The sequence below is a fragment of the Eubalaena glacialis genome, chromosome 9, assembly GCF_028564815.1.
Source record: "Eubalaena glacialis isolate mEubGla1 chromosome 9, mEubGla1.1.hap2.+ XY, whole genome shotgun sequence".
Taxonomy (NCBI): Eukaryota; Metazoa; Chordata; class Mammalia; order Artiodactyla; family Balaenidae; genus Eubalaena; species Eubalaena glacialis.
The window spans coordinates 24,736,961-24,747,350 of NC_083724.1; the positions used below are offsets into that span (position 1 = coordinate 24,736,961).

Below are 10,390 nucleotides of genomic sequence, written 5' to 3' on the forward strand. Positions count from 1 at the left end.
TTCTCTCTAAATAAATCCACTTCTTACCTATCACTTTGCCCCTCAATGAATTCTTGCTGCAGTGAGACATCAAGAACCTGAAATTCATTAAGTCCTGAAACCAGCTGTGTGATCTCAGTTGGAAGACTGTGGGTTTTGGCCGGGTTCGAGTCCCGGCCACATGGGTTCAAGTCCCAATCTGAGGTGCATGGTTTCAGTTTCAAGTGCAGTACCCTGACTTCTAGCCACAGGGACAGACATGTGACCTGAACCAGACCAGTCAAAGCCTTGCCCTAGGGTTTCTGCCTTTTCCCCCTTGGATTGTAAGTTAAAGGATGTGTTTGTAGAGATGGTGGTACTTGGATTCCCAGCCATGTGGAAGAAGTTGAAATAATGGAGCAAAACACAAATAGAAGACAAGCTGAGAAATGGAGAGATGGAGCGCCTGGGGCCAGTCAACTGTGGGGACAGCTCCATCCTTGCCATTCTGCAGTTGGCTCACAGGAGGCAATAACTGTCCTTTTTTATTTATCTGGTTTAAACTGAGTTTTCTGTCACTTGCAGCAGAGTCTTGAATAAGGCAGGCCATGATCTCATATGTTGAAATCTACCCTGTGAAAGAGGAATTATTCATCTACATTGGTTCAAAAAGCCAAAACTGGACCCAAGTGCAGTAGTTTCAGGGAGGCGTACTTGTGCTCAGTATAAGGGGTTCCTTCTACCAACTGGAATGTTATTAATATAATCTAAGAATAAAATGACTGGCCCATTGACAGGTGTGAAGGCAGGGGGTTGATAGAGGTGACTTTGTATTTCCTCTACAGCTCAATGAGTATACTATTCTAAGGGGGAAAGAAGTTAATCCTATATTCTATATTCTACTAAAACTGTTTAATTACTTTGCCACTGGATAAAATAGAGAAGAAGAAGAAGACCTGGATTTGAAAGGGCAACCTGAAGTTCACTATTGCACGCGTCCATCTGTCCATCCATCCAACCATCCAGCTGTCCATCCATCCTTCTAAAAATGAATCCATCCATCCTTCCAACTATCCATCTGTCTATCCATTCTATAAACATCCACTATCTTTTACTCTGTGGTGGACTTGTGCTAAGTGCTGTGTCTGTAAACACAGAGAACTTGGGCCTTATTTGTAACCTGAAGGAATATAAAGGTCTTCAGAGGGAGGCAGACAGATAATGAAAACAACACCACAAATGGTTAGAGGTGTTGGAACAAAAGCGTGTGACTCACTCCATGACACTATGAAGGAGGTAGTAGGAAGAGTGAGGATGGGGGGGTGGGGCTGTTGAGTCCAGAGTAGAGGTGATACCTGAGCTAGAAAGGAAGGAGGTACTGGCCAGGCAAAAGGCAGATGCACTACAGGTGGGAAATTAGGTCAAAGAACACCAAGGCATGGACCACCATTGGCCTTTAGAGCAAGGCAATTGGTAGAGATTGCTAAAACATAGGGTAAGACTGAGGTCAGGGGTTCAACAGAACCCCAGGTAACTGGATGAGGAACCAAGGTCCACTGAAGGATTGTAATAGGGAAGAAATCTGACCTGAATTTAAGGTTTTTTTAAATTATGCTAACAGTAGTATAGAAGATGGATTTGGAGAGGCCATGTTTTCAAGCTTACAATCAGATATATCTGTTTTTCATCAGCTATAGCTCATCTTTTAATGCCATGGTGAACTCCAAAGAGTTCAAAGCTCTGAAGTCAAAGGATCTCATCTAAGGTCCATGCTCTGTCATTCTCTGGCTATGAGATCTCAAGCAGTTCATTTAACTACTCTGAGCCTCAGTTTCCTCATCTGTAAAATGGGGATAATAACCCACTATACGAGGTTGTTATGAGGATTTAATGAAATAAATTGTGTGAAAGCACCTTGTAAATCTCACATAACCACACTAATGCACAGATTTGTTGTTGTTTTGCTATGAAGGACATTTTTCTCATGGTATTATTATAAAATAAAATTTATAATAATATTTAATGTCTAGGAAGTATAACATGGAATTTGAAGATGACAGGGGTAGGGGGGTGTTTGAGGTGACAAGATGGATGAGACGGAGAAGGCTGGATCTTGCAGTTCAAGTAGCCCCAGACGACAGGAGATCGTTGGTTTACTGGAAAGGGTAAGACACAGAAGTCCAAACCAGAAGATCAGTAAAAGTGAGAATGCAGAGGCAGGAAATAAGCACCACAAGCCAAAGTCCAAACTAAGTACAAGGTACAGGGGTCCATGAAGGCAGCAGAAAGAGGTGATAAGCAGAGATCCAGGTGGAAACCACTTGGATTTGAGCCACTGGGGTAGGTGGTATGAGAAGAGTTTTACAGCTGGTACTAAAGAGACCCTTCTACAAAAACTTGGTTTTGTTCATTCAACAAACATATATTTAGTACCAGTTACATTTTAGGGTCTATGAGTACAAAGTTAAATAAGGCAGGGAGCTTACAACCCAATGAGGAAGACAGACACACACAAGGTAATTATAACACATCTGATAAGAGAAACAACAGAAGGAAACACGGAGTACCCTGGGAACAATAGGAGGAGCAGCTAATGCAGGCTAAGTTGGGTCAGGGACTATTCTGGAGGAGGTGGTGACTGAGTGGAGTCGTAAAGGATAAACTGGAGTTAGCAGGTAAACCAGACACGTCTGGAGGGTGAGGGCATCCCAGGCAGCAGGGACAGCATGAGCGACAGCAGGGAAACATGAAGCAGGAAATATAAGCAGTTTAAGTTGCTGCCGCAAATCAGGGCCGAGAGTCAGGGACGGGTGAGTGCAGGTGATGGGAGCGGAGGCTGGAGTGGTTGATAAGAAAGCTCCCTGGGCCGGCCTAGGAAAGCTGGGACTTCCTCCTGAAGGCCACAGGGAGTCATGGAAATCTAAGCAGGTGAGTGATAGGACAGGGAGAGCATTACTGAGAACCAAGTTGCTGTGACGGAGGGGACAAAGCAAGGGACTTGGGCACGGAGGGAGGTGATGGACCAGGAAGACACAGAGGAACTAGGGAGGAAGATGCATTAGGCAGGGCTCTCCAGAGAAACACACTACATATATATATGTGTATATATACATATATATATACACACACACACAGTATATATAAATATATATGCAGCATATAAAATATATCACATACATATAAATATATATTTAAATATATATAAAAGTACATATAGTTAAAAGCACATATACATACATATATAAGGAGAGCTATTATAAGGAACTGGCTCATACGATTGTGGAGGCTGAGAAGCCCCAAGATCTGCAGTTGACAAGATGGGGACCCAGGAGGGCCAATGGTATGGTTCTAACCTGAGTCTGAAGGCCTGAGAACCAGGAAAACCAGTGGTGTAAGTTCTGGTTTGAGTTTGAGCCCAAAAGCAGGAGAAAACAGATGTCCCAGTTTGAAGAGAGTCAGGCAGAGAGAGCAAATTCTCCCTTACTCCACATTCTTGTTCCGTTCAGGCTTTCAGCAGATTAGATAATGCCCACCACTTTGGGGAGGGCAATCTGCTTTATTCAGTCTACTGATTCAAATGTTAATCTCATCCAGAAACATCTTCATTGGGACTTCCCCGGTGGCACAGTGGTTAAGAATCCACCTGCCAATGCAGGGGGCACAGGTTCAAGCCCTGGTCTGGGAAGATCTCACATGCCGTGGAGCAACTAAGCCCGTGCGCCACAACTACTGAGTCTGCACTCTAGAGCCCATGAGCCACAACTACTGAGCCCACATGCTGCAACTACTGAAGCCCACGTGCCTAGAGCCCGTGTTCCTCAACAAGAGAAGCCACTGCAATGAGAAGCCCACACACAGCAACGAAGAGTAGCCCCCGCTCGCTGCAACTAGAGAAAGCCTGTGCACAGCAACGAAGACCCAACGCAGCCATAAATTAATTAATTATTTGTTTGTTTGTTTATTTATTTAAAAAAAGAATTACCTGGGGAGGCTGCTAAATGCATATTCCCAGGCCCTGCCCACAGTTCTAATTTCTTAGGTCAGGAGTGGGGCCCAAGAATCTGCATCTTAACAAGTAGACCAGATGATTCTGATTCCAATTTGAAAAACACCATTTTCTAAAATGTGTTTTTAGGATTCTTCATTTTCCTTTCTACAAACATTGACTGAGGGAGTTACGAATGTATTACCTACAACATTCTCCATCTCCCAGTCACACTTCCTGATCCTACAAACTCAAATCCATGTCACTGATTCAGACCTCACACATGTTCTGGGACAGAGAGCAGCTTTCTATGTGATTTGATGTATGTACTGTGACTAAGTAACATCCCCCTAAGCCTTCAGTGCACCTGACTCTCAAGTGTAATGACTTTGTCTTGTTACTTATATAACAACAATAATTATCACCATCATCATAGCCACGATAACTGACATTTATTAAGTCCCCTACTAAGTGCCAGACCCCGTGCAAAATAATTTACTAGCATTATCTCATTTAATATTCACAGCAACTCTGTGAAGCAGATACTATTCATTATCCTTACTGTACCGATGAGGAAGCTGAGATTAGGGAGGTTATGCCCAATGTCATGAACTTGTAAGTGATGGAGTCATTTGAACCCAGACTGATGCAACTGCTAATCCCATGGTCTTCCCACTATGGCTCCTGATTTATTCACCTACCAAAGATTTCCTAGGATAGTAATAATAATAACAACAACAACAATAATAGTGTACTACATTACTCCTTACATCAAAATTAATTCCAGAAGGAGCAAAGATTTAAAAGTAAAAAGATGAAACTTTAAAAGGATTATAAGAACTTCTGGTGCCACACAAGATGGATAAAGCCCACAATAGCCTACCTCTCTCTAATTACAACTAAAAACAATGTACAAGATATAAAAAGCAACTACCTGAGGACTCTGAAAAGTAAACAGAAGAGACAAGAAGGGAAGTAAACAATTGCAGCAGCAACCTGTCCAGGGATGAGCTCCCCAGGTTTGACCTGAAGACAAGCCCCAGTCATGGAACTGTGTGGTGGCAGTGCAGGCAGCTGAAACTCTAGTAGGAACTCTGTTTCTCTGACCAGGATAATTGGGGAAAGAGGCCCCTGCACTCCCAAAAGTATGTGAGGAATCCCTGTTTTCTTTTTCTCTTTTTTTCTCTTGCTTCTTTGCCCTGAGGGTGGGTCCCAGTCATGGAGGGGTGCTATAGCAGCAAGGATACAGACAGATAAAACCCTAAGTAAAACCCCATCTTTCTGAGCAGAGGATCATGAGTCCTCTATGGGCTAGATCACAGAGAAGAATCCTGGAGAGGAAAGAGCCAGAAAAAGGAATTTTCTAATTCTATGTGTAAACCTACACAAGGCCCAGACTTAACTCTGAGCTGTGAATGCACAAGACAGATACAAAGCACCATGGAAAAGTCTTTGAGAACTGAATTATGATTTAAACCACCATTCAAGTCTCAGATTAACCCCTAAGCAGCACAAACATGGGACAGACCCAAAACACCATAGCAACAGTTTGAAAACTATCATTGGAAAAGTCACCCACAGAAGGGGATACAGATTTTGCAGTTTGAACCTAATAAGGTCTGCTGAAACATAAATATCAACATTCGCCAGAGGATTTTAATAGGTCACAGAGTCTCATGACATAATATTTTAAATGTTCAGAATACAATCCAAAATTACCCAGCATACACAAAAGAAGAAAATTTCAAGGGAAAAGACAAAAGATGCCAACTCCTAGATGATCCAGATGTTGGAATTATCAGGCAAAGATGTTAAAGTAGTTATCATAACGATGGTCCATAAGATAAAGGAGAATAGTCTTGAAATGAATGAAAAGATAAACATTCTCAGCAGAGAAATAGAAACTATATTAAAAGGGACATTTTAAAACTGAAAAATATATAATCTGAAATAAAAGATTTACTAGATGGACTCAATAGCAGAATGGAGATGATAGAGGTAAGAGTCAGTGAACTTGAAAACAGATGAATAGGAATTATCCAATCTGAATAATAGAGGGATTAAAGACTGAAAAACAATGAACAGAGCCATGGAGATCTGTGGGACAAGATCAAAATGTTTAACATTCATGCCATTGGAGTCCCAGAAGAATAGATATTAGTACATAAAAACATTTGAAGAAATAATGGCCCAAATTTCTCAAATTTGGTGAAAGACATCAATTTACAGATCTAAGAAACTCAGTAAAGCCCAATCAAGATAAAGTCAAAGAAAACCATGCCCAGACACATCATAATAAAACTACTAAGTACCAAGAAAAAAATATTTTAAAATCTTGAAAGAGTCTAGAGGAAAACAACACATTACTTTTAGAGGAAAGATAATTCAAATGACTACTGATTTCTCCTCATAAACCATGGAGTCCAGAAGACAGTTGAACATCTTTAAAAGTGCTGAAAGAAAACAAGTGTCAACCCAGAAGTCTATATCCAGTGAAAATATCTTACAGAAATGAAGGTGGTGAAATAAAGACATTCTCAAATGAAGGAAATCTAAGAGAATTTGTAACCAGTAGACAGATTCTAAAATACATGCTAAAGGAAATTCTTTAGGCAAAAGGAAACTGATACCAGAGAGAAACTTGGAACTTTAAGAATGAAAGAAAAACAACAAAAATGGTAAAAATCTGAGTAAATGTATACTAATTTTCATCTCTTAAACTCCTTAAAATACGTATGACTGTTTAAAGCAGTAATGACAGAGTTGTCTGATGGCATTTTCAATGTATGTAGATGTAATCACCACAATACCTATAACATAAAGGGGTAAAGGTAAAGGAACCTATATGATTGCAAGATTTCATACAGATTGTGAATGATATTCTGCTATTTTACCACCATATTAGTATTTGTATAGAAAAAATATGAAGATTTTCTTATGACTTTTATGGGTGTGTGAGTTGGGGTATTACACGGGCTGCTCACTTTCTGCTATACGTTTTAATTTTTTTATAAGGTCCATGTACTATACAATACAGTAATCAGGAAACAGTACCGGGTTTTTCTGTTCTCACTGTGTAACATACTTTTCTTCAGCAGTAACCCAGATCTCTCAGGTTTCCCTGTGGCTGACACTTAAAACACAAACTTCGGAACCCATGTAATTCCAATACTGTTAATTCACAAGGCCTTCAGCTCCCTCCATCTTGTTGCCTCTCCTGGTTCTTGCCTCACTTCTGGCAGTGGGTGGCCATTACCATCTCCATATCAAAGAACCAACAAACCATAGTTCTCATGCTAGACCTGGCATCTTTTTTCCATTAACTGTCCTCTCCATTACTACTTTTGAGGGGTGGGGAGAGAATCTTTGTTATTTGAATTTTCCTCTCATTTGAATTATGGGAGAAACCGGGAATTTACTCCACTTGTGAGAAGGAAGAACACTTAATGTCAAAGATCCGAATTTAAACCACAGCTCTGTCACTTACCAGCTGTGCGACCTTGGGCAGCTTATTTTATTCTCCAGGCCTCAGTTTCTCCATCTGTAAAAGAGTTTGACAGGGATCAAAAAAATAGACTTGCAAATAATAATACATCACCTTCTCCATGCACTGAGGAAAAGGTCTTTGCTTCCTTGGCTCTCCCTCTGCCTCTCCCATCAACCCACCACCCCGACCTCCACCCCCAGCGTGCTAAGGATGGTTCTGTCTTCACCAGACTTTTTTCTAGATCTATAATATGTAGCTAAAGTAATATTTAGATTTGTATTTAAAAGGACAGGTTGCTACTGGACTGGAAGGAGAGGAAAAAGAAAAGGAGAAAGAGAAAGAGAGGAAACTAAAACAGGAAATGGTTGAAAATGTTTATTTTTTTTTTCCAAAAGACTATGCCAGCTCAGTTTGAGAGATCTGGGGTGGGGATTTGGACTGGGAAAAGAGCAAAGCTGGCCATGAGACAGATGAATGGATGATAGATGATGATAGATGGATAGATGGATGGATGGATAGATAGATAGATAGATAGACAGACAGACAGATAGGACAAATAGGAAGGGAAGAGGAAGAGAGAGAAGGAGAAAAGAGAAGATGAAAGAAGAGGAGGGAATTTGCTCTATGTAATGAACATACTCTCTTTTAGGCTTTTTTGAGAAACAGAAGTAAAAGTTGAAATTACTGCTTTTTATAAATTTTGAAATTATTTTAATTTACAAATAGAAAACATCTTGGAAGAAAAAAAATGAAAGAAAAACACAAAACATATAGGCAAATTGTTACTCCATGAGCGTATCAAATCCTTACTTGTTCACCAATCCCCAAGATGAAAAACACTTTTCTTAAAAGGCATTCAGCCACCAACAATGATGTTATTAATAGGAATATGGATCAATTTCACAAAAAAGCCAGTGAATCCCATTATAGCAAATCCTATTGCTGTTGCCATGGCAATCTTCTGGAATTCTTTTCTATCAGGTTTGGTGCATCTTTTAACTAGCCGAATTGAGTCCTTCACAAACTGCCAACTTGGCTCAACGAACTGCATTACCTGATCCATGATGCCTGCCCACCGTCTGCTCACAAGCCAAAGACACATAGCACAACAGCCAACAGACAGGCGCCCACCAGAACCGGAAGCTGGGTCCGGCTCCAGATTATTTCATAATGCCAAATTAATGTTTCTCAGCTTGCAGTGGTACCTAGAAGATGCTATTAAGTAACCCTGGCTCTATATGGGCCACGTGGAGATAACCCTATAAGCTCTCAGTGAGGTGGAAAAGGTCCTGTGAGATCATAGATACAAAATTATAATTGTTTTACTATTAATTTTCCTTTTGCTTTCCACTTAAATCTTAGTTCAGATCAGTTACCCAAAGTGGTGAGCACCAAATAGCTTGGATAACAGGGAAACTGTAGAATTGTAAAGTCTTTGCTTGGGTCTTCGGGAAAGGGTACAAGTGGCACCTTGTACATCTTTCCAGTCAGCCAGCAAACTACACTGGTTTAAATAGTGCACACCACTCTCAGCCTGCATCTCGCCTTAGGGCCAACCTCCTTGTCTCTGCCTTTCTCACTAGGCTGTAAACATCTTAGGCAAGGGATATAGTCTGCTCACCTCTATATTTCCCATCTGGCAGAGAATTTGGAACATGTTAGGCAAAAGTGACCAAACTCAGGGTAATATTATGAGGCATTAACAGCTTCTCTCTCTCTCTCTCTCACACACACACACAGAGTTATGTGTACCCCATTGCTCGCCCCCCAGCCTAGACAGCTAAGACATTCCACCTTTACTGCTTCAAGGAAGAGAGAATGAAAATAGTTAACTCATAACTTTTGACCTTCAAAAGCTGAGCTCCTGGCAGAGATAATAGATTTGGATGAACACTTGCTGGGCTAATCCTTCCTCCCCACCCCCATTCCACCCCCTGACCCAGAGGAAGTAAAATTTACCTGCTCTACAGGAGAGCATTGGACAGCAGAGCAGACATTTGGATGATGGAGAATGTCCCTGTTTATGCCCCTCACCCCACCCTCCCTCCTTCCCTTGGGTAAGGCCAGGGTGAGGGGATATGTGTGTAGTCAGGGAAATGAGATACACCCCAGGTTAGTTTGGTAGATCCAGGGGTAGAGGAGACCTGTGCCTCACACCAGGTGATACCTGAGGAGGTGGGGAGACAGTGTCCTCTCCCCACTCCCACACACAATAGGGTAGGAGGGAGAAGCTTCGAATAAAAAAGACATACGACAAGGCTAGACCAAGAGGCCTGAGAGAGTCCTATGAAATTCCCCCAAATCCTCAGAGTAGCTCAGGAGGGCAGCCAAGTGTCTCTCATACTTACAAGGAGGACATAGAAGCTAGATGAAAGAAGGCAAGCCAGCAGTTCTACAGATGCCTCAAGAGCAGGGTTTTTAAAAAATCACATAGCAATAAATGCTAGTATTTACCAAATGTTGGAAGACCAGATGGGCCACACATTTCAACAGCAATCAGAGTAACAAGACCCCAGAAGGCCCTATGCGTCTACCATCTCCATAACACACACACTGTCACACACTCACACAAACCTTCCAATGGCCTGAACTTATATACAACTACAGAAGAAAAGGGAGGAGGGGGAAATTCCCTGAGCTGGCAGAGAAAACCTAGAATTGACAAGTTTCTGCCGCCAGGAGGAATGAGGACCCAAGGAAGAATTTACTTGAAGTTTAAAAATAAATCTACCTTTGTTTTGCAGATCTGAATTTTGAGGCCCCAAATTCATACTCACTGCAAGTGTTTGTTGATTGAATGAATAAACGAATTGTGTTGGGGGGCAGAAATTCCACTGCAGTAAGCTCTAGGTAGAGCAGTCTTGGCTACTGTCCAAGAAAGAGGGTAATTACTAAAAAGAGTATCTGCTTTCTAGTCCTTGCTTGGTGCTTATTACTGGTGGTTCCTTAAGTAAGTTGCA

At 41.4% G+C, this 10,390-nt stretch overlaps 1 protein-coding gene across 1 annotated transcript; it reads right to left on the minus strand.

The window, feature by feature from the left end:
- Window positions 1–8,234: 8,234 nt before the first annotated feature.
- Window positions 8,235–8,504, minus strand: LOC133098287 (protein transport protein Sec61 subunit gamma-like). Its single transcript, XM_061201059.1, has one exon. The coding sequence runs from the start codon at window positions 8,491–8,493 to the stop codon at window positions 8,287–8,289; it is 207 nt and encodes a 68-aa protein (XP_061057042.1). The 5' UTR covers window positions 8,494–8,504; the 3' UTR covers window positions 8,235–8,286.
- Window positions 8,505–10,390: the final 1,886 nt, after the last annotated feature.